Genomic DNA, 27,190 nt, shown 5'->3' with positions numbered 1-27,190 from the left:
TTCATAAATACCGCTATTTTAATGTAATAAAAGCAAGCTAGCTGCATAGATATATTATCTGATTAAGCTACATTACCACCACCTTTATTTTACTATCGATAGAAAAATACACTACCTACACCTACGTCAAAAATATCCACTAATTCTATGTTAGTCTCTAATTTTGTAAGGAAATTAGTTACCAAACGTGTTATAGAATTGTGACGGTACTGTGGTCATGAATAATAAATTAGAGTATTTTTGTACGTAAACTGATATTCTTGTCACTTTCGACAAAACAATAGAAATCGTTAAATTTTTAAAAGATTCGATAATGTTTCTTACGGCCACAGTTCTATACTATATTCCGCGCCAATATTTTTTTTAAGACAAACATTAGAGTTCTAAAGTACAAAATTTGGCTGCAAATATTGCCAATATAGTCTGTTTCAATATTGTATTTTATTGGCGCGTAATATAAATGTTAAAACTAACTAAATCTAGGTAAGAAGGAATAAAAATTGGGCACAGACATGTACCTGTTGTGCTGTAACGTCTGCAGCTGGTGCGCGCCCCATGATAGTCCGATGCCCATATCCGATGACATGCTGAAGTCCTGTGGTCCGAAGTTGCCGATTCCTGAGTAGCTTAGCGGTGTCTGTAATGGAAATTAATAGACAATATTGAATATAGTTTTTTGTTCAACTGTTTTGTGCCAGTTAGAGGTGAAGTTTTGGAGATACGATTTTTCATGGTCACGAATAATCATAAATCGTTTAGATGTAGGTAGTATCTTTTAAATAATAATATTATCAAGTAAGTAGTTTAAAAAGTAATAACTAAGTTATTTAGTGTTTTATTAGGTAAAACATTTATTTTTATTGTACTCGTATTTAGATAATGATTTTGCTACAAGTCGTTAAATATTTATCTGTTTATAAAACGTTTAATATCAAATATAGTTAGCAATTTTTCGAGTATAAGCCAATTTAAAAACAAAATAATAATTAAAACGTAATCGTTCAGTTTCCGATGACAAACTGCCTCGCTGGTACGTTGACATTTGTGTCAAGTCATTAATGTCGTCTACGACACTCGGATTTTCGAACGCATTTGGACGCCTTCCAGAAAAGAAGCATACCACACAAAATGAGCACACGTACGTTCAGATGAATAGTCGATGTAAGTAACCTAAATTCGAGTCAGGAGGCCATCGTCAACAATCTACTAATGCGCAATGTGCTCCCAAAGACAAGCATCGAATTTCATGTACGAGTAGGTACCCTTCGGGCAGTATACGTAGTTTAATTATGTTTAAATCGAAAAGCTTAAAGACTTGCTAAAATACCTATAACACTATCTAGATTAAAATGACATCGTAGTTGTGAGATTTTATGAATAGCTAATCATGTAAACGAATTCGCAGGCTTTGTGACACTTTTGCTCCTTTCAGTCTCTGGCAATTGACGAGCAAGTTTGTCTAGGTACAGAGCTCGTTCGTTCGTTCGTTTCAGCCAAATGACATCCACTGCTGGTCAAAGGCCTCCCCCAAGGTTTTTCACAACAGAGTACAGGTACAGAGTACAGCTCATGATTGTTCTGTTGATGCAAGAGGTGATATTTTCAAATGTATTGATACATAGGAGTCTTTACGTTGATGCGTTTAACTAATTTAATGAAAGAAAGAGACTCACTTCTCCAGTGTAAGATATATCGTCCTGAGGTGGCGGCATCGAGCTAGGCAGCACGACGCGCAGGTTGTTGTGGCGTGGCGAGTGATGCGGGGGCGGTGCGTGTCCATGTGACTTGTGGGGGTGCCGGTGGGGGGACGGAGCGGGCCCCGGGGACGGGGACGGGGTGCAAGCCGCCCCCAACGGGGATCCTGAGCCTGGGTATCCGTTTGACATCTCGAGCATTCCGCCGCCGGGGTATACTGAAAACGTAGACAAGAAAATCAGTCAATCTTCTACCTTCTTCAACCTAGTTGACAAAATTTATAATTTTGAAAAACTTTGATTGAAAGGACTTAATATTAAAAGATACACACCTGAATCGGTTTCCGAGGATGAAGGTCGTGGGCTGATAGAGGTATGCATTTGTGGACTAGCTTGTAACAGTGATTGATCATAACTTCCGACTGGGACGCTAACTGGCAGGTTGTAGTTGCTGCCCGTCACTCCAACTCCAACTCGGCTGCCGTTCAATTGGTTTCTCTGCATCATCATTTGGAACTCCTCATCGATCTTCGAGTACTTGGCCTCGGTTCGCGGCGTCAGGTTGTATTCCGGCTCCGCTTCGGGGCTGTCCGGTGACATCACTCCGTTCTTATGCTCTTTCTTCGTTAGGGCCTGTAAGTGTCAGCGAAACGAGCTCAGGTGGCTTGACAAGCCAAAATTTAGATACCCCTACTGCCTTATACGCATGCAAACTCGATTTGAGTTAAATATTAAAAAGCACCCTCTCTACACACCATTAGTCTTATCAGTATAACAACATTTTGGCTTTTACTACATTGGTTAAAAGTATGTAGTGGAGGGTCTCAAAATAAAAAGTGCTTTCAATACTACAGTGTATTCTAAATAATTTTTGGGAAACTTTTTAGCGTACATTTGTGTGTAGCGTCGAATGCAATGATGCAACTCTGACTTTACCCTTGTATCGCATCTCAGAGCAGGTAGGCGCAGTTAATTCAAATAAACACAAAAATATTTACAAAACCCATGCTGTACAAGGAAAAAATAACATAAACACTGGGGGTGCCTAGTCATAAACTGTTAGTATAAAAACAGGGTATCTGGTGCTCCGACTTTGTTTTTTCTAACGGGAAATAAACATGCTGGTACCTACTTTATAGGTCTGTGTTTATCTATTTCGTGTATATAGAATGTGCGATACCCCTTACACGGTTTCCTATCCAGATTTTAAATGTTTCTTGGATACAGCGAGAGGTTATTATCAGATAGAAGTACAACATCGATGTATCGAAATACTGAGGAGAGGGTTTTAGTAGATGTATGCATTAGGTTTGTTTGTGAGTAGGAAGCACTCGGTTAATGGGATAAGTCAAGTTTGCTGGACATTGCATTACGATCACGGGCACACAGATGACGCCGTACTTAATGTACCTCGATGATGTTGCGGTTGGTCAGCGACTCGTGCGGCTCGTTGTACTCCGTGTATTTTAAAAGAACCTGAAAAATTATGAGACTTAGCGGTTTTCTGTGCATACACATCAATAAAATAACATACATTATTAATAACTTAGCTGTTAGCAATCAATTATTTAGTTATTTGTTTTTCAATCTAGTATTTGTTAAGATTGTATGTCAAGTTCAATGAGTTTGACATTCAAAAATAAAACATTCATCCTGGGTTAACAACAAAATCTAACAAATGCCTACTACATCACGGCATATAAAATTTCATGATTTGACTAAATATGTATGTATCTAAATAAGTAAACGGTTATATAATATATTTTTGTGTTAAGTCGACAAGAAAAGTTTATTCAGGGTAATGTTAGCAATTTAAATGAAACCACAAATATGCAAATCACGAACCATGTTATGGCGATTGCATACGATTGTGCTACGAGTATAGTATACTCTTGAGAGTACTACTCTCAAGAGTATACTATACAAGTTTGGTTTATAATGATTTTATACCCTTTATGTTAATACATTTTACTCCTAAAACCGTGTTACATAGATTAAAATTTACATCAGGTTGTTTATAATATCTGTTACATTTTAAAGGTATGATTTTCACTTAAGTGAACATGATATCAGTTAAAAAGAAAAAAACCCCTAAAATACAAAACACTACTTTGAAACCAGAATGTTCAGAATCAATAGCCTTGCTAGTGGCAAGATACACAAGCAAATTATCATTTACCTTGTCCATATCCGTGCTGGCATATTGGTAGAGTTTGTTGTTGGAGCTGAAGATGATGAGGGCGATCTCACAGTCACAGAGCACGCTCAGTTCATAAGCTTTCTTCATCACTCCGAATTTACGCTTGTTGAACGTAACCTGGAAACGGTAAATCATCCATTATCATCAGGTCATTTAGCATCCACTGCAGGAGAAAGATAATTTCAAATTCAAATTTTTTATTGCTCAATGTTGGTATACAGAGGTTCTTACATAATTAGACATAGACCCATAACATGGACCCTGCTAGGGTATTGTAATTTGAGGGTTTGGTCTACTCCGCCACGCTTGTCAGATAGGCCAAGAGAATGTTAAATTTTATTTTTGCTGCTAAATTAGACAGAGTTTGATTGATATCATAACAAACGAATAACGTTTTTTGCGTGGCAATTAATGCCTCGTCAACTTAGGTCTATGACATCGTCGTAAAACACTATTTTGCATTAAAAATAATTCAGTTGAAGTATATTAAAGTCTATCCATCAATTAAACTACAGGTAACCTAACCAGATGGACAATCAACAGGTTGGTCAGATGGACCCCATTGAAAATAAACGCCATGTCATAATAATATAAATTATGTCTAGTGACTTTGAATGTTTCGTTTATCTTAAAAACAGCAAGCCGCTGATGCAGTATAACTAAATTGAAAAAAATTCAGAGGAGTACTTTTAGTTGAAAATTGATTTGTCACTCTTATATCAATTAAATTAAAATGTCATTCATTTCTAAAAACCTACCTCGTAAATTAAGTACTCGTAAAAGCGTGTTGTTTCAGTTGCGTATGATTGGTATTTCTCTACAATATTAATTATTATTCAAGCACGATTCAAGTACAATGTGTCATCCGTCAGTTTGATATAAAATTCTATGTTCCGCACCACTGGAGTCATTGTGCCGATACTGTCATATAATAGGCCCATTTTATCCTCATTTAAAACTTTACACAGAGTGACGTTACAATTATTAATTTGAAACAAGAAACATCCTTAATTATGATTGTAAAAAATATTATCCGACGTCATAAATAACAATAATTACAATGATAATTACTAGTGGCAATTACTTTTCAAAAACAAATACAATAATTATTTTTAATAGTTTGTTTAAAACTAATGAAAGTAATCAAGATGGACGATCAAATAAATTAATTCGTATTACATCGGGTTGTTTCACAACATTGCAGATTTAAACGAGTGAAAGCATAACAGCTAAAATTATTTTGTGAACATAAATAATCGTAATTAACGCATTAGCTTTCAGTTGATGTCAATTTTGAAATTCGTAAACGGAATAGTAAAAGATTCAAAAGTCATAATGTTGAGAGGCAAAGCCTTTGCAAAGTAAATTGACCTTCGCTACTTTCATTTCAACGTCTGTGTCTCCTATTGCTCGACCATTATTCCCTGGAATGTTACGTCCCCCTCTTTTACATAAACTGCGATGGACTTTATGAAGTTCAAAGGGTCTAGTTAAACTGGTCAGGGTATGCAGCATAATTGTATAATTAATAAATTACAACAGGAGCGGTCGTTGTCCTTTGCGATAATGTTTTGCTGGGAGCACGCTGATATGATGCATCTGTTAGGCCAATGTAAGGTCATTTCTCTTAGTAACCTTGCCTTTTGTTAATTTGTTGAAGATAACAGTATGAACATTTGGTTGTTTAATGAGCAAATAAACGTACCTAGTCTATGCATTACTGATTTGGTGTTTTTTTTTTAATATTTACTATAGGCCGCAAAGATACCAAGATACCATTGTAATTTAAACAGCTTTGATTTTGCATAAAAAGGGAAACTTTCACTGAGTTATCAGTACTTCCAATATTATTTTACAAAATAAACTTCCTCTCTTTTTATTTTGTTCATGTATTTTGTTCGTTTTACAACTTTTGTTTTAACGTTGGAGATAAAAAAAGGTACAAACCTGCCGATTCCGCTCGTCCGTGATCCGGGATATTTGTATTTTCTTCCGACCCATAGTGGCAGCAATCTTGGAGGGGGTGAGAGGAGCTGGGGCTAGAACGAATGTGGCCTATAGGCTACTGCGGACGTCAACAGCTGCTACCTGAAACCAAAAGAAAACAGACTTTAATATCACATATAAAAGCATATTTTAGTTAAGTTAAAATACATTGATCCTTCGAGCCGGATATAATAAAGATGATGCACTTTGCAAGTTACAGAAATGTGAACAAGTTTACATCTTAGATTCGATAAAGCAAATTTTTATCATAGTCATGGTTGTAACATATCAAAGAACGCAATGAATTGTCAGAGACAGTAAAGGGTACAATAAGCCGCAAACGGGTGTCATTGAAACTTATTCATGTGATGTCGTTTAGCTAAACACGACAATGTTAGACCCAATGTTTGTCCAACTAAACGGCGAGCTAAGAAAAAATGGGGTCGCTTAGGTTGATAGCGGGGTCATTATGTAAATCAGTGCGACTTAAGGCTCGCTCCAGGCATTATGGGGCGTAATTGTTGACAGCTATAGCAGTAGCTTAGGCTTAACAACAACTAAATAGCTCCTCGCATCAAAAAATCATACTGTTTTGTTACATGGCAAAGTAATTTCTAAGTGAACGCAACCTAAAATTGCATGAAGTTTATAGAATAATATGAGAATAACATTATGAATAAAAAGTTCAATCTCTTATCACAGGAAAAGCACAGTTAATAATGTTGCCATAATTTATTAACTCGCGATATAAATGCAAAACTTTAGAATTATGACGTCATTAATTCCGTGGCCAAGTAAAAAACTATTTTATTACGGACTCAGAGCCGTAAATTCTAGCGTTTTAGTGTTGTGCATGCTACGGGTGTGCTTGTGTGTGTAAACAGATGTAGAGCAATGAAAACAGTTGCTTTTGTGTGCGTTGCTTGGGGAGCAAAAGTAGGTTCCCAGCTTTTCCTCTCGGTTTGAAAGAAAGTAAAACTGAATCTGAAATTTACCTTGATGAAGTTGCAATTAATAAGCGACTTCAGTAAATATGCTGAATGCAGTTATTTTTAACAGAATGTATAGGGTATCTAAAAAATGCTATATTATGGTTTCTAAAATTATATTATTATGATGATTCGAAGTAAAATTAATTCAACAATCTGGTCTTAAAATCCATTGTTTCGATTTTTGATTTTGTTTGTATTATTCAAAAGATGAAAAATACGTAGTTATTACATAAGATGGGTAAGAAACTTAGGTACTATTTCAGCCCTTTTCAGTCTTTTTTCAGCAATCTTAAAATACGATTTTTACAGGTGTGAGCCAAGGAACTTCAATAACAGCAATCACCCATTTTTATATTCATATCAATTTGAACATTACTCGCAATAGCCAATAGTAATTATTGTGACTACACACTGATTGTAAGAAATAAAAATGATGATTCTCTCATGGAAGATTGAGGTAGAATCTGAAAGAATGGTCCCCAAACTCCGGAAATCGGCAGATGGTCTACTGTATCCTATTTACACTATGTCCTTACACGTTTGTGTGTGCCAGTGTGGGTGAGGGTGGGGGTTGGGTCACCGTGTTTGTAGGTGAGCTGTCTGCGTAGCGTTATCACTTCCAGATGATCGTGTTCGCTGGAAAACATTGTAACGATGGCATTTTTCTTGAGCTGAATAATACGAGCTGCTGATTTTACAAGGATTTTGTGTGCTTTTATGTGCATGTTTGCGATGATGGATTTATTGTAGAATCCATAAATATGATGTGAAGATTTTGTGTAAGTAAATTTTATTTTCTACATCTTATAACCTCGTAGTAGGCATTTACTTAATTCAGTGATGCTTGAAAATACACTAAGGATTTTCTGTTGTTGCTAAGATGTAGTAGTAGATGTGTTAAGAAGTAAAATCTTAGTTTAAATATGTTAGTTTAAATAAATGCATATTCAAGAAAAAAATATCTTCAATTTGATGAAGACTTTCGGAATACGCTCAACAGAATTTCTCCCATTTTCTATCTAAAGTATGTGCCTTTACATAGATTCAGATTTGCATTGAAAGTTACATTCTTCATAAGATTTACAGACCAGTTATCTTACTGCAGCCTATTTACTCTGTGACACAAGCCGGTGTGAGTGAGGTTCCCTCTGGCGTGGGGTGGAGTGCCGGGTCACTGTGTTTGTGGGTGACTGCCGCACTTGCATCTAATGGAGCGTTATCACTCGCAGATAAAATGCTTTAAAGGATTTTTTACACTTGCGTCATGTTCTGGCACTTTTTTAACCCATTGACTTAAAGGTAATTTGACCATGTATTTTTGTAAGTGTATAGACTAGATACATAGAACACACTTTATACACCGTACTAGACAAGAAAAAGAAAGAAATGTAAAAAAGATACTGCACAATAAGGTCTTTTTGCTACTAATAATTAGATCTTTTAAAAATTCTAATAAGTGAAAGTACTAGTATTCTTGGTAGTAAATATTGTAACATTGTCGTTAAGTACTTAGTGATGTTTATGATTTTAGAAGAGACAACAAAAAAAAACTTTTACTCAAAGAGCTTCAGTTAAAAAAGCTTATCATAGGATTGCCAAGTGATGTCAAATTTCAGAGCCTGAAAACGGTCTAGTAGAAAAGGTAATGAACTGAAAATTTATTAAAAGGGTTTAAGGCTCTCTCAACAATTCCCTTTACTCACAGCTCATTAATTTTTTTCCTTAAAATGTTAATGCGAGCGTGTAAGCGTGAAGCTGTGTGAAGAAAAAATCTTTCAGGTCGCACGCGAGCTTATGAGCTTTATGGAATTGTGCTTTCAAGTAAGCGATTAAACGGGCAATAAATTATACTATGCTTATCTTTATAACGTTAATCTGTATGTGATATGCTCACATTTTATGAACTTGAAAAAAGGGCTTGTCTACATTTTGATACTTATGTTAAGAAATTAAACATCATCATCATTTTAGCAACTTCTGTCTAAATTGAGTCTGTTTGCACATACGTTACGTCTGGATAAGTATAAATTTATTATTATTCCTAGTAAAATTATACATATTCGTTCTTATAACGAACATATTTTACGCTCATTGCCCACTGCTCACCGAAATGTAGAGCGCAAACCATGTTCCCAGGAAAGTTCGTCGCAAAACTTGAACACTTTTTTAACAAAGTAACTTAAAATATACTAGTGCCAAAACCTAAGGATCTTTGCCAAAGTGTCTCACATACAGCCTTCACAATCATGGGCAAAGGCTTTCCTGAAAGCATATCTCCAGCTAGGAGACACCTGACATAGGCGGAGGCGGCGTGGGCGGCCCACCCGCCCACGCATCCGGGGATCGACTGGCGGCGTATCGACCCGCTGCATAATTAAATTTGTCCCTGTTGTTTATCGGGTAAATAATCTGGATACTTGACGATGTAGTTAGAATAAATTTTAACAAAATTCATGCTTCAAGGTCAGAATTACACCGTATCGCCTTTCGCGAGCTGTCATCGCTTTTCGCGCGCTGTCAACCGCGAGGTGAGGCGTTTACGTTACGGTGCGAATAAGTGTGCAGTATGGAGTATCATACAAAGAACACTGACCGCCTCGAGTTGATACAGTTACGATCATTTTCCTAGTTGATAATGTACGTCCTACGTCATTAATGAAGTCAAAAACAAAATAAATTACGTAAGTCTCTTCCGCATTTAATGTAATACGTTAACTGACGTTAATTCAATTAATCATTCTGTTAACAATGCAAATTTTACCCAACTCACATTTATTTTCTCTTGCATTTAATTTCTATGTGTATTTATATTTGCATAAGATAAAATGTAAAGAATTAGGTATACATAGTAAACTACTTAATTACATTTACTTTCAGAAGTACTCAGTCCGCGAAATCTCACATAGTAACTCGAAGTCCCATGAGATCAACTCAAACGATACGACCCGACCCGTGTCACGTGGTTCTTTCCCCTTTAGCTCCCAATGTAACAACTAACAACTCCATCGAGCACAATTTATTTATTAGTGCTGCTTCTATCGAGTTGGTTCAAGTATCAAGTAGGATAATGAAATAACCGGAAAAAGCCTGTATGAGTTTAGTTCAGTCGTAGCAAGTGTCGATGAAAACGATCAATATTTTAATTTAGTTCGTATAGTCTTGTTAAAACATATTCTGTAAGATTTCAAAATTTATTCTGTTTTAGTTACTAAGCCGATCAATATTGTGGCGATAGTGGAGGAGTGGACTGTAAAGGGCTGTTGATGATGATGATGATGAAGCCGATCTACTTTGAAAGTAATCATGAAAAACCAAATACTACGAGTATACGTTGGTTATCTCAATCAGCGGTTTTCTGTATTATAGCGATAAGCAAATCATAAAGCTTAATTTACCTTTTACCTTTACTGGCTTTTCTCAGAGTCACTGAATAATACAAAAGCTTACATAAAAGACCTTACCTCTTTGTGATATTAGTGTAGATAGAAAGCAGAATTCCTGTAAATTGTATTTTCGACGTCTAAATCGTCCTTTATTACAAAACCGCCATTATTTGCTGAAATACGTCATTACGTATTTTCCTTTTAAACTAAGCTCAATGAACGAGTGGTTTCGAGACTCATCTCGACTGTGAATACAGTGCGTAGGCGAGGGCTGGTCTGTCGCCCACGATGTACTGGAAAACTCAGTCTTGACTACGAGCGGGGCTCACGGTTAACTAACGTTAACTTTATTAAATTTCCTATCGACGTCACTGAAACTAAAACTAGGGTCTGTTTTATAGAGACGCTTAAAACTCGATTCAATCTCAAACATCTCTTGCGATGTGAAACGAATAAAACTCATATTCTTTCTTTTTTTTTTAGCGTTACTTATCTTTATTTTATGTTGAACATTATTCTCGTATTTACTTCTTAAAATGACGTTAGATTTCAGACCAAAAGGAGTAAGTGGTTAGTTATTAGAAAGAGCATTCAATGAGGAAATTGGCATTTCCCCTGTAGTAATCAATGTAATGAATTATTTTGGAATAAACATTTCCATTGTGAAGACGGATGTATAGTTTGTGAAGAAATTCACGTTTATGGCTCATTTTACAAATGAGAAACCATCGACTATTTTACATAATGAAATCGCAAATTCAAACTGACAAATTACACCATCTCTACCAATTTAATATGACTAACAACGTAATTTACGATCACTATGTTTATATTGTTTTGTATTTCATTCTTCGCTCATTATCAGGCCACGTTTTTAAATACTCCACGTTGATTTAGTAAAACCGCCCACGCGTTTCAGTCGGTGGCTTAATTGGCATTTTCAGATTTCCCCATTCCAAATACAGTAATCATGAAAATGATCAAAACTTTACGGAGTGTGTTATTAGGTTTTAAATGTGGGTTTTGTTTGAAGAATTAAAGGTCAAAGCAGACTTATCAACTCGGAAAGGGATTAACATCGTATCGTCTTTCGCGAGCTGTCATCGCCTTTCGCGCGCTGTCAATCGCGAGGCGAGGCGTTTACGTTACGGTGCGGATAAGTGTGCATTGCAGTATGGAGTTTAATACAAAGAATACTGACCGCCTCGAGTTGATACGGTTACGATCCCTTTGCGGTTTGATAAATGTGCGACGTCCTTAATTGTTATACATTTCTGAACCGTAAACTTCCGAATATATCTACATTAAATAATGTAAAACGACTGGCAATGTCGAATTTAGATGAAATAAAATTTACATGATGATTTTTGATCACGTTGCTATGCATATATATGACACGACAATTTCGATTTCACTTTAGTACGTCAACGGAAAAGACAAAAATGTTAATTCGATGTTTAAAATGCAAATTATGTTTCCAGGAAAACGATAATATGTAAGAAAAAGCATGTATACCCATGACGTGAACACTAACCTAGTGTTTGTGTGCTAAATAATTGGCATAAACATTATCATTGACAAACTATTAGTAATTAGGTTTAAACTTCTGAATATCCTTGCAGCTCTTAAAATCGAGTGCCCATGGCAGATTTTATATTTCCCTTTTACCTACAATAGTAGAAGTCAGAATGCAATAAAATATTAGGCTGGGTTGCATTATCTTACTTTAACTTTGACAAACGTCAAAAATCTGTCAAACTCCATACAAAAAGCACCGGTTATCGTCATAGTTACCGTTAAAGTTAGGTGGTGCAACTCAGCCTTAATATACTTGACCTTATTAATCTACATACGTAGCTGAATCAACATAAATCATGATGCTTTTATTATTATACATTGTACTGAAAGCTAGCTTTATATAAGGCCGGGTTGCACCATCTTACTTTAACTTTAACAAACGTCAAAAATCTGTCAAATTCCATACAAAAACCACCGGTTATTGTTATTGTCACGGTTAAAATAAGGTGGTGCAACTCAGCCTTAGAGTTTATATAAATTGTATAATCTGCATAATGAGTTTTCGCACTAAATGTATACGTTGTTACACAAATACTACGATAAAGTCATCAGCTTCGTCATTGAAGACATTGTTGTTAACCAAACAACCTAGTTATTGCAATCTTCTCACTTATCCGATTGTTTGAGTAAGATAATCGATTACGAAGAAAACGTAAGTGGTTGTAACTAATTAAGGAGTTAGTTGTAATTGTGTTTAGATCAATGGCTTTTATGTATATTTTTCTTAACAATGTTTTGACGGAAGTAATGTATTGTTGTTCTGGAAGTGTCTACATTGTTAAAATTCATTGGTAGAGAGCACTGCAAGGCATTAGGGTCACAAAGTTTATATCGTAGAAAATGTCAGTCTCTACAATTGATTGACAGAGAAAACTAACGCCCGTATTCACAAACATTACTATGAGGTCTCACAGTGCGCGTGGACGCACAGGGTCACACACGAACCAATCATAGAGCTCTATTCAACGCTGTGCGTTTGATTTGCTTCTTCACTTAATCAAGCATATTTTGCTTAAAGATTAAAATCAGAGTATCAAAGTCTAGACTTGATTAAAAATCCGAGTTTCCAAAGAAAGTACTGTGATCCTTCTCAGTCATCTCACTTATATCTTGTCTTTTAATTCTTTTATTTCGTAGACTTGATAAGCCGTGTCTAATAAATTACACTTTAATTGTAGTTCTCACTACTTTTGAACCTTTATAAAACATTTAACAGTTTTCACTAGTCAATCTGATAGAAAGATTTCGTGACATGTTTCGGCACATATCGAATATCGGATGATCAGATGGGGGCACTGCACGAGGTTGCATATAAATGAGCTGTTCACTAAACAAGGAGTTTTTTACAATGTTAACTTGAATTGATTTCTAGATTGTTCTTTTTAGGGTTCCGTACCTCAAAAGGAAAAAACGGAACCCTTATAGGATCACTTTGTTGTCCGTCCGTCCTTCTGTCAAGACCCTTTATCTCAAGAACGCGTAAACGTATCAAGCTGAAATTCACATGAAATACTCAGGTCTATTGTCCCTTTAAGCTGTGAAAATATCAAACTTCTAAGCCAAGCCAATCAAAAGATACAGCCGATTATGTCGATATTTTCAACAAATTTTCGACACTCGCAAAGGAATCAAAACCTACAGGATACTTCCCGTAAACTCAGAATCTTGAAATTTGGCATAAAGCATTGTCATATAATGCAAATATAGGAAAAATTGCGAAAATTACATTTTTTTAGTTATATAATATAATAAAAATATTTTAATAAAATGAAACTTACTACCTTATTTCTCACGAACGAATAAAGGTATCAAATTGAAATTTATACCAAATACCTAGATCTATTGTCCCTTTAAGAAGTAAAAAAATCAAACTTCTAAGTTAACGCGATCAAAAGATACAGCAGTTTATACCGACACCTTAGACGAATTTCCGTCACACGCTAGGGAATCAAAACCTACAAGGTACTTCCTGTGAACTCAGAATCTTGAAATTCGGCACGAAGCAACGTTATATAGTACAGATAAAGGAAAAATTGAATTAAAATATTATTTTTGCTTACATGACATAAAATATTTTTTTAATAATTATAAACTTACTACCTACCCTTTTTCACATGAACGCGTAGAGATATTAAAGTTGAAATTCATATCAAACACTTCTTAAATCTAATTGCCTCTAAACTGTGAGAAATTCTAAATCAACGCAAAAATTCAAAACGCTGAGGTAGGTACCTACCTATAATGCAAATATAGGAAAAATAAATAAATAAAAAATAATCATACCGCATATTTTTTTTTTATAAAACTCCGGACTTTGACGTAATTTTGGTTTAAGTGAAATGAATGGTGTCCATTGGCATAGCTACAGGTTTTACCTTAGAATACTTGTTTTATATTTGTAGATAGTTACCCTGCCTAAAAAAAAACCCTAGCTACGCCAAAGCTAGCGTTATTTGATAAGGATCAGATATAAACACAAAATAATCTTGCGTGCATACCAATGTTATTTATACCATTTTGCAAGGGGAAAGGGATTTGTGGTTAGCCCTGACTACTTAAGGACAGGAAAAAATCAAATGATACCGCGAGCTAACTACGAACAGCGCCATCTATTGACAACCGTGCGAACTACGTAGTGTCGTTGCTCGGTGATAGGTGTTGCTGATTGCAGCTCATTGTTACAATACTTTTTATTAAAATCGGATTTTATTCCGGAGGTTTTACAATTTCTTACTACTTTCGCAAATCATTACAAATGAAGAAAGGAATTTACGGTGTGGTACCCTCAATGTACAATTAGATTTCGAGCGATACCACTTTAGGGCATTCTCCTTTTAAGTAGTTACTTTCCCCATTGTAATGTTATGAATTTCATTTTGCAATAAAAATACCATAGTTATGACTCGATTGTCGTAATGAACGAACTTTGTAAACCTTGCAGGTTTGTACGGAACCCTCGGTGCGCGAGTCCGACTCGCACTTGGCCGGTTTTTTTCATACTATTTTAAGGTCATAGCAGACTTATCAATTTGGAAAGGGATCAACACTGTATCGCTTTTCCCGCGCTGTCAACCGCTAGGCGATTCGTTTACGTTCCGGTGCGGATAAGTGTGCGTTGCAGCACGGAGTTTAAATAATTATCTAAATACTAAACTTATATTTTTTTTTGTTTCTCACAGGTTTTGTTAATAAGAGTATAACAATAAAGTAAACTCTTTGTAATAACGTTAACATAACCACGTCAATGAACCATAGACTAAAGAGTAATAAGCCTTGTTTAAAACAGCATGGAGTAAGAATAACAAAAATGAACTTCGATGAAACAGTAAAAATATTACCTGTAGTTATTATTATTTAATGGTACTAATTTATTTTTTCATTTGTAAATTACATCGCGAAGTGAAAGTAAATAGAGTTAATCAATTTATAGGCGTATGTAACATTTTAATTGTTGTCTGTAGTTTTTATAGGCACTTAGTGATTAGTGAATCAAAATACAAAAACTTTATTTTTATTTCAGTGTAATAGTCAGTTGTTAAACAAAAAACAGTGTAATAAAATCTTTGTTAAAGTTAATTAAATTGAATTTTGATTTTACCTAAATCAAGCAAACAATTACTCTACATATTAAATCGTGAAAGTTCGTGAGGATGAACGGATGAAAGTTGATGAAACTACGATATTTTTATACCTAGATCAGTTTAACATACTATAAGCTGGGTAGCACTACTTTATTTAGTACAGTCTAACAAACGTAAAAAATCTGTCAAATTCTATACAAAAATCACCGGTTATCATTATAGCTCCGATCAAAGTTTGGCGGTGCAACTCAGCCATAGACTATAATCTTTAACAGGTATTAATAAAATCTACGCCACCGAAGCTGTGGCTTAAAATTAGTTATATCAAAAGCACTAACATTAGTACTGAAATAACAAACTCAATCACCACAAACAATATGCGACAAGCACTTTCATTGCGTTCGAGTGAAATTCGCTCTCAGCTTGAAAACAATCCAGTGAAACCCCCAACCCCCGGTGGGTTGACCTTGCACCCCCCGGGGTGCAAACTGCACCCACGCGTGCGAACAGACCCCTACTACGATCATTCGTAGCCGTAGAAAGTCGAGCGAGGTGAAAATTTTCGTAGCACTGGTAATTTTCGTCGTAAAAATTATTCACTGCCTCTACGATTTAATTGTTGGGCGGATGAATGGAGATGTAGTGTTTTGTTTTCTTTTTTGGATGCTTATTGTGAAAGGTAAAATTAATTAAATCATCATCATCATCATCATGTCAGCCATAGGACGTCCACTGCTGAACATAGGCCTCCCCTAATGCTTTCCACATTGATCGATTGGTAGCGGCCTGCATCCAGCGCTTCCCTGCTACCTTCACGATGTCGTCGGTCCACCTTGTAGGTGGACGTCCCACCACAAAATTAATTAAATGATCTTTTTAAATATTAAAGCTGTAATTTGATGACAAGTGTTCATTTTTTGTGATTTTGAGTTCATTGATGTAGATGAATTAGTTATTTTCTTTTGGAAAATTAATGGATACGTATTTAAAAATATCATAGTACGGGTCCTGCGCATGATGTGTGTGTGTGTATGTAAATTGGCAGATTGCGTAGAATTTGATGGCGGATATTTTAGAAACCTTTGTTGTGGTTTCGGATTAATTACTTTCGTGATTAAATAGTGCTTTAATACGGATTATTTTCAATGCTTTTCATAATACATCAACTAATATCACGTGTATATTAACGTCATTATTCGTACGTCTTTTTCAGGCTAGCCACTAGGCACTAACATAATATTTCTGTTCAACTCAAACACAGTCGATAACTGGACTGAAAATTCATAATAAAACACGTTCATGTACGTAGAATTCTCATCGCGCTACAAATCATCTAGACTCGCTACAAGACTAACACCTTAGTAATACCTAATTAAGATAAAATGTTCTATCGTGGTAATAAGACCCATAATTCTTATATTTCAAATCATTATCGCCTTACTTAATCCACTTCCATAAATTATCTTAAACGGTCGATAAACCGCTGCATCTAGCGAATGCACACACGGCTGGTCGACATGCGTTATTACATTTACTGCGTATTAATAAAGCTGCAACCAGCAACCACCTACCCCCTGCACTGAGCGAAGCGCCACCTACCGGTCTCCCTGTGAACTTATGACATTAAAAGGACCTCTATTTCCCTGCACGCGTAGCCTACACGTGGGACCGTTTCAGGGATGCGCTGTTATCGGGATTTTGTTTTGCTGGCAGGATTGGAACAAATGAACGAGTTCGGAATTTGAATTTTGAAATTGGAATTTGACATGAGATCTGTGGGAGTTTTCTATTTATAGCAACAATTTGAGGAAAAAGGTATTCTTTACTGGCACAAAATTGATTGTAGGATTGAAACAAATGAACGAGTTTTGTGTTTGACTTTTTAAATACGAAATTGGAATTTGACAGGTTTGACAGTTTTATAGAGGAACAATGTGAGGAAAAGAATATTGTTTTCAGACAGAAAACCAATTGAAACAAGTGAATGAAGTTTGAGTTCGAATTTTGAAATTCCAAATTTGAATTTAACATGGGGTCTGTAGAATTTTTCACAAAGGTACACAAATCAAAAATATTATGAGGAATTACTAAATTACGTATGCATTTGTAAGCTAATAAAATTTGTTGTTTTGATCGGTACTATAAATAGTCCTTTAGATTTAACTCAGTTTAACTAACGACTTTAAATACTAAAGTTTGTATAGTTGTCGAAGGGACAGGGTCTTTATCAAATCATTGACCACACCACCCTATTCCCTTTACCTCCCACGCGGAGTGCCGACGCGTGGAAAGCGAGGAAAGCCGAATAACTTCATTATGGCATAATGAACACTGTCTCCTACGACCTTTTACCAATCGAATTATTCTGCCGTAAATGTCGTGTTGTGAATGGATGAATAAAACGGAATAAACTTTACTGGGAAACCGAGTTGTTTAAAATAGCAGTTACCTATATAGGCCTTTATTAGTATTTAATATGATTTCCAATGCAATTGTACGTAAAGTTGTTCTATTTCAATTTCTTTTTTCCTTACTAAAAATAACTAGATTTATTATTTTCGAATTTTGCACTGTACTAGCCGAACCAAGTATATACGTTTATGCTTATCATTCACAGTAAGTGACTTTGAACTCCAAATTGTCAACCAGTCAACCACCAGATCAATACTCGTTTAATACAGTCAGCGTCAAATAGTTCGTGACTAACAAAGTGGCCCAAAAGTGACATCACAACCGTATACCAATGAGAGCTATCGTTTTTATACTTAACAGTTGGCACCCCTGGCGATTGACAGGACCTTACTCTACAGTGGCGCCATCTTGATGAGTGCAAATGCGATAGTCCTCCTACCACTTTAGCGCTCACCAGTTGGTGCCACTGTCTTCGCTACTAGCAAGTGACAGGACCTTACTCTACAGTACTGGTGAGCGCTAAAACGATAGCCCTCATTGTAACAAAAACGTGTCCCGAACTTTTTGGCTACTTCAGGTGTCACGAACTATTTGACGCTGACTATACAAAAATCAAAATTCTCCATGCGCTCAAACTGAACCATAGAGTAAATTATTAGTAATCTGTGTCCATATAAGCAATAGTAAAAGTTGTCTTACCATTTGATAACAAAGTGCCAACGCTATTCCCACAACGTATCTGATAGTTTATTAAACTAGTAAAATATGCATTGAAACTGCATCGAAGACGGCAATTAATGTAGTAGATAGCGAGCGTCGATGTTGGTGGTTTTTCTGCTATCATGTATTATTGATAAGCGGGTTCACGCCGTATCGCCGGGTGTAATTACAAAAATGACGGCTGTAGGAAAGTGAAATTGACAATATAATTATTTGGTATTTAAGTAAAATGTTTTAGGGCACTTTCCACTAATGCAGGAACGAATTTCAGATTTCAGACTTTTCCACGGAACGGATCGGTATTTTTGCTGGACACTGCAAATGGGTTGTTTGTGTGAATGTTAATAATAAAACACGTAATGTAACTACTAATCAGGATCCTGCAAATAACAGTTCCTGCAAAAAACAGTATGTCTCTGTGGGAAAGAGCCCACAAACGATGATTTTATAAAGCGATTGGCATAGAGGGCTAGTTTACAGACGATTAGCCCAATCTGCATCATACGCAACGTAAATCTGCATTATAAAATACACAAAGTAAAGTTTTTATCGCTTTTAGATACAAATACAAAATATAAAGACGATAGTACTAATATTATCATGGCTAAAGACTTTAAGCCGCATGATCATATAGTCTCTAAGCTATACTTCTTCAATGACACACTTATTGTGGTAGAGGTAAAAAAAAAAGGATACAATATGTAGAGACCTTTCAGACCAGCTTTTTTAATAGATTGTAGAGTTCCGTACTTCAAAAGGTAGAAAAAGGACATCATTACTTGTCCGAGTATCTGTCTCTATTTCTTAGTTGATTTACATAATTAGTTGAAGATATTTTTGAAATTCACAGACCCTTAGATTTATAGAAAAATAAAACTCGTTAGTCAAATCAATAAAAAATATTTAGTGATTTTAATCGGCTCCTTACGTATTCAACTTTTTAAAAATAATTACTTTTTCCTCAGTAACTAATTTATCTAATTAATTTTGAGTTATTCAGAAATGCCAATTCTTGATTTATTTTAAAGTATGATGTATTACTTATCAAAATATAAATTAATGTGACAAGCTTATTTATTTCTGTTAGTAACTTTAAAAATAATTTGACAACTGACTCTACATTCATTTTTGCTATAAATGTAATAAAATTAATTTACAAGTAATGACATTGCATTTCACTTATAAAATACATTTAATATTCCCTTAGCTACTCGTAATACCGATCATCGGTGTTTTTTCAATTGCAAAATTAATATTTGTTTATTTATCAATGTTTACATTTTCCTCAACTTATTGTTATTATTAAGTACAACAAAAATAATTATCATTTACCTTAACTGCTATTCATTTTATAAATACCTTCAATGGTAAGATATGAAATCTATGGATTTTATTATCTGCAATAATAAAAAAACCCAGAAACTTCCCAAGATTAAATGTATGCCTATGTTACATTTGATTTAACATTGAAAATCGTGTTCCACGTATTTAATGTTAAGTTGATTTAGAAAATTATCTCCGCTAATAAACTGCAAACCTACTCCTGTTGCTAACATAAATTAGTAATAAATATTACATTTATACCTACTTCGTGATCAAAACAAAACATAAATGCAACGTTGTAATACTTAAATAAACCTCTCAAATAGACTTTACAAGTAATAAACATTCAAACGATTTAGTACAACTCCAAATCTCAATTAATCACATCTCTGATCTTGTGCAAAACAAATTGGAACTGCGTAGCGTGTGTTTGGTTGCCAAGCAACGCGTCAGTGTCACAAGATGGCGGAGCTGACGTCAGCTGAGCGCAGGGCGGGGGAGGCAAGGTCTCTCAGCCGAGCGACGACCGTGTCACTTCCCAATGAAAAAGAGACCTGAGACTCGAATTAAGGGCTGTCCTTGAGGCATTCGCGCAGAAGGTAAAAGTGCGACGCAGTCATGGCGTCGAACACGCGAAAACCGCTACCATTCACTACACTCTCGCTGACCTTAGAGCGCACAATCGCATGACATCACCATGGTTTGTTTTGTTTGAAGTGTCATCTGACCCATGTCAAGTTCAGCGAAAGGGAGAGCGTTCAATTTCGAACTATGCAGATTTTATACGAGTGTTACAAGTTACTACTTACACCTGTACCAATAGAGGTAATGACATTGTTAACGGTAAGGGGTTATTAGCTAAGCTGTACGCAAAATAAGAGCTGGTATACGGCCGAGTGCTTGTTAGCCGTGACTCTCTGACAATCGTTGACGTCACCTCGCCAACACTGCAGCGTGTGATGATCGTTGAACAAGTGTACGATACGCTTGTGTGAGTATGCACACACGAGCGTAGCTATCACGTGTGTAGTACACGCAGATTTTTATGTGTGGGTGTTGAAAATATAATCGTGGCCAAGATCCGACGGCAATTAATGTCGCGTATCACAAACAAATTAAATAACGCCATGTATTATGTAAGGCAGTCATTTATAAAGAACTGCTGTAAAAATGTTGGATGTTGACTGTAAAATTAATATTTGGCCAATTTTCTTGACAGCATAGTATGAATACAAAAGTCACAAAAAGATTTATCCGACTCCTTTGGAAAACTGAAAAAAAATAACATACTCATAAGTACTTGTTTTGGTGGATATCAAATAAGTAGGTGCTTACCGTAATCTCTTTTTCATATCAAATTGATAAAAGTTACTTATCTCCGGAAAATCAAGAAGCTCAAGAAAATTGTACTGAGAAAATTGGGAATAAACGGCCTGTTACCAGGTAAAGTTGCCATTTAGAAAATACAAGAGAAGTCGTCACAAAATTGAATAAGTAAATACTTATAAAAAAGCAATTAACAATGTAAGAGTCGAGAGCGCCTTTCCAGTTTTTATATCCTTTGAACTCGGTGGTAACCTGTACATTGTAAACATAATATACTCGTACATATTTTAAACACCCAGATGTATCTGTTAAGAACAGCTAAAAAGTATTTTTCAGCTCAATATGGCTCTTATGTCGTTGTGATAAGACTTGCTCTTTATTCTGTGCCGTATAATGTTGCAATGTCCGCAGATAAGGAGATGTCAAGTGAGTCCTTTGTTGGTAGCGATTACAATGTCGAGATGTGACCCTATGTGGTCCTTCATATGTTAATGGCCATAGAAATGTGGCGCCTTTACGACTTATCGCTCTACAGATCTAAAAACGCGTGTGTACATGACAATAAAAATGTTATTGAACCATAGTAAAGAGAGTTCTGTACCCACTACTTGAATACCTAATCTATCCTTTAAGGTTTTGCATGCAAGAAAACATGGAAAACACACTGTAACGAAAATGTCAAAACGCTTATGACAATGACTCGAAAAGCCATAAAATTACATTCGCATCAATTTCCATATTTGTTAACAGCTTTGCTAATTTACAAGCCTGTTAACCCGTTGCTAACCACAAGATATTTGGGCCAAATCATTTATCGTGAGTGTAAATTTTGTGATTCGTAACGCACCGTCGCATTCGTTTCCAATAGTGATGTCGTAACAGGCTGGGGCTCTGTTTACCGGCCACAGTCTGACCCGAAACGCGAATCTGTGTCAAGCAGTTTATTCAATCTGACTACTGAGAGTCTTGGAGGCACCCCAAGCGAAAGTAGCTTCTAGACTGGCAAGAATAAAGTTTCAAATTGGTGGACTAGCTCCATGGGGAACCCGGCTACGCCCTTGCGGGTGTACGTCCTTGGATCGGCGCTAACGAACACACACAAGCGAGAATGTTAGAAGTTTCGAAGTAACGTGTTTTGAGGCTTATCTCCGGCTTGCGAAGAGGAAAATTCTTTAAGTTGTTTCGCTCGTTTTTTGTTTTTACGCCGCAAGTTTCGGAAAAATGTTAGAAGTTGAGTGGCTGAGTGACCTATTAACAGAATGGGATAATAGGTCATGGGTATTGACACGCTTTATGCGTTCGTTAAGAAGTATTTAACCCGTTGGCAGGAAGGAGATTTCCACGAGTAATAACGTGATATTATGATCACCCAAAATCACTATCATTTGCAATGACAAAAGAATTTAGATGCGCTGCTTCCTTTTTTTTAGCAGTTAGCGTCATGCTTTGTCAATTCAAACTATACGCTTGACAAATTTTACTTTAGGTATAGTTTTTTTTTACTAATTTAACAGCATTAGATTCGTCTTCTTTTACACTATAAACCAAATGAATCGCTAGTTGCTAGGCACAAAACTCGAGAACGACCGGGCCAATATTTTTTCAAGTATCTGTTGTAGTCACAGAAAGATTCCTATGAAGAGAAAAATTGTTTCTCGAAAATATTTGGTAAAACTGAACATCCTTTTTTTATGAGGATAGGTATTCTCCAGAAAAGTATGTCGTCCGTCCGATCAGCTAGTAGTGAAACCTAATAAAATTGCCTATGTTGTTACAAAAAAAATATTTCCCTAGCAACGTTAATAACCTATCCTATCTATTATGTATTTCAAAGTGCCTCCTTTTGTATATTCACGAGTTCCCGAGAAAAAGGGTTTGTATTGATGGACCACATAATTATAAAAGGTCCCTTTTGCTTTTACATTAAAAGCTAAACCTTAAAAACACTATTACTAAGGGCCTTAATGTTGTCTTTATATTTTTTTAAACACATTAACGCAATTACGTCACACACAGATGGCACATCAAGCCAAACACCGTGGGATCTTAATAAAGTTATAATAAGGTTTTTTTTGCAATGGAAATGTATAGTTATATGTGCTGTCTGTACGTACAGTCAGTGTTAAATAGTTCGTGACACCTAAAAGTAGCCAAAAAGTTCGCAACACGTCTTGGTTACAATGAGGGCTATCGTTTTTATACTTAACAGTTGGCACCCCTGGCGATTGACAGGACCTTACTCTACAGTGGCGCCATCTTGATGAGTGCAAATGCGATAGTCCTCCTACCACTTTAGCGCTCACCAGTTGGCGCCACTGTCTTCGCTACTAGCAAGTGACAGGACCTTACTCTACAGTGGCGCTAACTGGTGAGTGCTAAAACGATAGCCCTCATTGGAATAAGGTTGTGTCATCAACTGTTTGGTCACTGGGTGTCATGAACTTTTTGACGCTGACTGTACTAATAATTGGAGGTAATAATATTGTAATTGACCTGCGCATTTCTGGTTTGGATTCTTATAAGAAGGGCAATCTACTTCAATTACCGGACCCGGATTGCATTGTAATACGCACTTTCGTTGTTAATTACTTGAGTGCAAATTACAGTGAACTGAATACGTAAGTAACCAAGTTCGTAAGTAACTTAATTTGACAAATTAAGTGTTTGCAGTTGATAATAATTGTGTCACTCTATGAAAGTGGTTGTTGAAAGAAAAGTATTTAGCATTATTAGCCAGTTAATAATGTATAAAATAATAAAAGCTTGTAAAAATAATATATTTTGCTGTCTAGTTTTTACAATTTTAAATCAAAGCATCATTATAGAGTTAGATAACAATAGTTCTTACATTATTGTAAGTTTTTTTGCGTTTAGTTTCAGTTTTTTATACTAAAGTATGTCTAGTTACGAACATAGTAATAAACTATTATCTTCTTTACGTAAGTGCGGATTAATTTACTTACATAAAATAAATTGACTTGATTGAATACAATGATCAAATCAATAGACTTATTTAGGAATTGGAATGTTCTACATATGAATTTTATTGTTAACGCTATGTAGAAAATACAAATTATTTATAAAAATCACTACATTTACAAAACAAAGTTGCTTCGTTGTCTGTCTGTCCCTATGTATGCTTAGATCTTTAAAACTACGGTGCGGTTTTTTTAATAGATAGAGTGATTCAAGAGGAAGTTTTTAAAAGTAATTCTATAATACATTGTACCTGTGCGAAGCAGGGGCGGGTCGTTAATATTTTGATAAAATTATAACAGATTTAGCATATCTTCTACTAATGCTCGTCTAATCGTTAACGCTTCAGCTGCAAATTCGGTCGCTAAATCTCGTATACGTGTTATCTCTACTACGGGGCGGATTACGCCTCGTCAACCGTAATGCCGATACAGCACGGCACTGCCAAATGTCGATCGATGTGGTACTTAGGATGTGCACGAATAAGCAGTGGTAGAGACCAAAAATATTGATAAACAGGAAACTTCTTTTCTATATTTTTGGTACAATTAGTGGAACAAAAACAAATGGTAGAGACGAAGGCACGTCACTAAGCATTGAGTTATCTTACATCGTTTTGGTGTGTGCCATTTTCTACACAGAAATGAGTAGACTCAGTCCAAAAAAATCATTAAAGTCGCAAAAAATCTCTGCATGTCAACAATTGCACACTTGCTCTAACAAAAACAGTAAGTGCACTCTACCTTTAATATTAGTAATAATATTTATTATGTAGGTAGTTTAATTCTTCCAAATTTTTTGTTTATGTTTAGTGAAATCTCGAGATAATGTTATCTTTAAAAAGGTGCGACCACATATGGGTGGATTTTGCGTTCCAATTTAATGCAGTTAATTGAGTAATTTTATCATTATAAATTGCATGACTTTCTTCAATAGATTAGGAACTCAATATCTATAAGATAAGACTTAAAATTGATTACGAATTGCTAATTTTGTTGTGACTCGACGTGCGACTGAAGATAGGCTTTTGATATCAGTTTATCTAATTTTGCAAGTAGCAATTCTTGCTTATCCTTTTCAAGATTCCAGATAAAATAACTGTACATAAAAAGTTGCCATTGCAAAAAACTTTTTCTGTGTGATCTTCAAAATTATGAAAACGGCTGTAAAATTAAATACTATCAAAGTAATTTACTTCAGCATCAGCATTACAAAGTGTTGCCACTCAAAATGAATGTAGATGCAAAAATAATAATTAATGTACCTACTCGTAAAATAAATTACTAGACTGCTCAAAGTACTCGACTCCTTTGTAAAACAAATTAATTAATTACGTACTAGTTTAGTTACCGACTACAATATCGCTATCTGTGAATTATATCAAACACGCTGTAGAGATAAGTTGATAAATTACGCTATCTGAAGTGATACTTACGTACTTTATCACGGCGCGAATATGACAAAGAAAATTGATAGATTATAACACTCAGTTTTTCGTTGACAATTTTCTAAATACTGGATGCTTTTAGTTATGGAATGGCAACACTTAAATCTTATCTATGCTGGTTGAGATATTTTTTTAAGGATGACAGTTTTGAATTTTTTATAAGCATCTTCAATGATTTTTAACGTAAAAACGGACCTTTACTCTTCAATTTAAACTAAGAAATAACATCAGCTTTTTAGAAGAAAATAATAATTAAATCGGATATTTCCAATATCGATAGACGCTTTGATGCTCTATGGTCTGTAACGAGTCGTCGACTGCAATCAGTGACAGGACTTGAACTTTAATGTCGTAGGAGTATCTTTATTAAAGATCATGAAATTGAACGCAGCCCACGCAAGATATATCCACTATAGAATCAGTTGCACGAAGAAAAAGAACTCAAAATTGCTTTCCGATAACATGCCACATCGAAAATTGCGAAACTAATTCACTTTCTGCATGGAGGTTTTAATTCCATATCATCCTCGCGCAGCTCACATTCGCCGCTAATTACCACTATTCCAATTTCAAAATAAAGAACAAGAAAAGTTGCATAACGAGATGCCTTTTACGAAAATAAAAAAGTAAAACGCACCGCACGCCGTCATGCTGGTAACATTGAGCGCGCGAAAAAAAGCAAATGGCCGCCGCCAAGGTCGCAAGAAGCTGTCCTAGTCACGGAGGGCGTTTACATTTTTTTATCACCACAACAGGGGCTTGCTGAGCGGGTTGGTATAAAAATTATACGTCGTGCGGTGATCAGTTTTATGGATGTTGGGAAAATTCAGAAATAAAGCTTCCTTTGGTCCTAGATCAACATGACAGTTGTGCAATCCAGTACGCAAACAATATCCAAAAAACTGCAGTCATAAAAAATACACGAATTGCTAATTCAATACGGATACTTGGTGCATTTACACAAAAAATTGTTATCTTCTGTTGTAAGTTAGTTACGTCGACAATTAGTAATTTAAATGAAGATTGTTTCAAATGAACCGATTGACATTGAATAGTTAGTTCAATACTAGGACGTTCTTTTAATTAGCTTGAAAATATCTTAATTTACTTTACATTCTTGAAATAAGTAAAAAAAAACTGTAAATTGATGCACATTAACGCATTTTCAGTCAATATTTAGTTCTAAATGATCGACAAACTTTTGTTCATTAATACAATCATTGCATGTAAAATGTTCAAGGAAATAAGATGTGGGTATCTATTGAATAGAGACACGGCAGTAGACTGTGCCAAGTTCGGAGAAATGTACACGCGTTCGCCCTGTAACCATTTCAGAACTCGCTACCATAAAGTAACCAGACTAGTGTGACCTCCATCGCTGAAGTCACGTTATCAATACTTATTTGGTTGGGACCACTATTGCTTTTAGTAATGCTTTATTTATTGTCACAAAATGTTCATTAATCTAGAACGCACTAAGTGGAATTGTGAAATAATTAAAATTTTTGCTTGTATTTTTATACACGTAAATATCTACCGGATATATTAAGAATTTGTGTTCTCAAAAGTAGA

At 35.5% G+C, this 27,190-nt stretch overlaps 1 protein-coding gene across 7 annotated transcripts in view; it reads right to left on the bottom strand.

Moving 5' to 3' along the window:
* Positions 1-27,190, bottom strand: part of LOC135086014 (myocyte-specific enhancer factor 2) — a 69,385-nt gene that overhangs the window by 7,954 nt on the left and 34,241 nt on the right. For 2 of the 7 annotated variants that reach the window (XM_063980820.1, XM_063980968.1), the window contains exons 2-7: positions 5,842-5,982; positions 3,874-4,011; positions 3,105-3,170; positions 2,027-2,327; positions 1,674-1,912; positions 513-637 (exon numbers count right to left, since the gene is read on the bottom strand). In XM_063980820.1, coding sequence (XP_063836890.1) covers positions 513-637; positions 1,674-1,912; positions 2,027-2,327; positions 3,105-3,170; positions 3,874-4,011; positions 5,842-5,895 — 923 coding nt within the window. In that variant the 5' untranslated portion in view covers positions 5,896-5,982. Of the gene's footprint in view, positions 1-512; positions 638-1,673; positions 1,913-2,026; positions 2,328-3,104; positions 3,171-3,873; positions 4,012-5,841; positions 5,983-27,190 lie in introns of those variants that run through there. The other 5 variants (XM_063980888.1, XM_063981042.1, XM_063981074.1 and 2 more) reach the window with 3 other exon arrangements.

Source organism: Ostrinia nubilalis, chromosome 1 (genome assembly GCF_963855985.1).
Source record: "Ostrinia nubilalis chromosome 1, ilOstNubi1.1, whole genome shotgun sequence".
NCBI classification, from domain to species: Eukaryota; Metazoa; Arthropoda; class Insecta; order Lepidoptera; family Crambidae; genus Ostrinia; species Ostrinia nubilalis.
The sequence above is the reverse complement of the archived record's forward strand: the minus strand, read 5'-3'. Positions and strand labels throughout refer to the sequence as shown.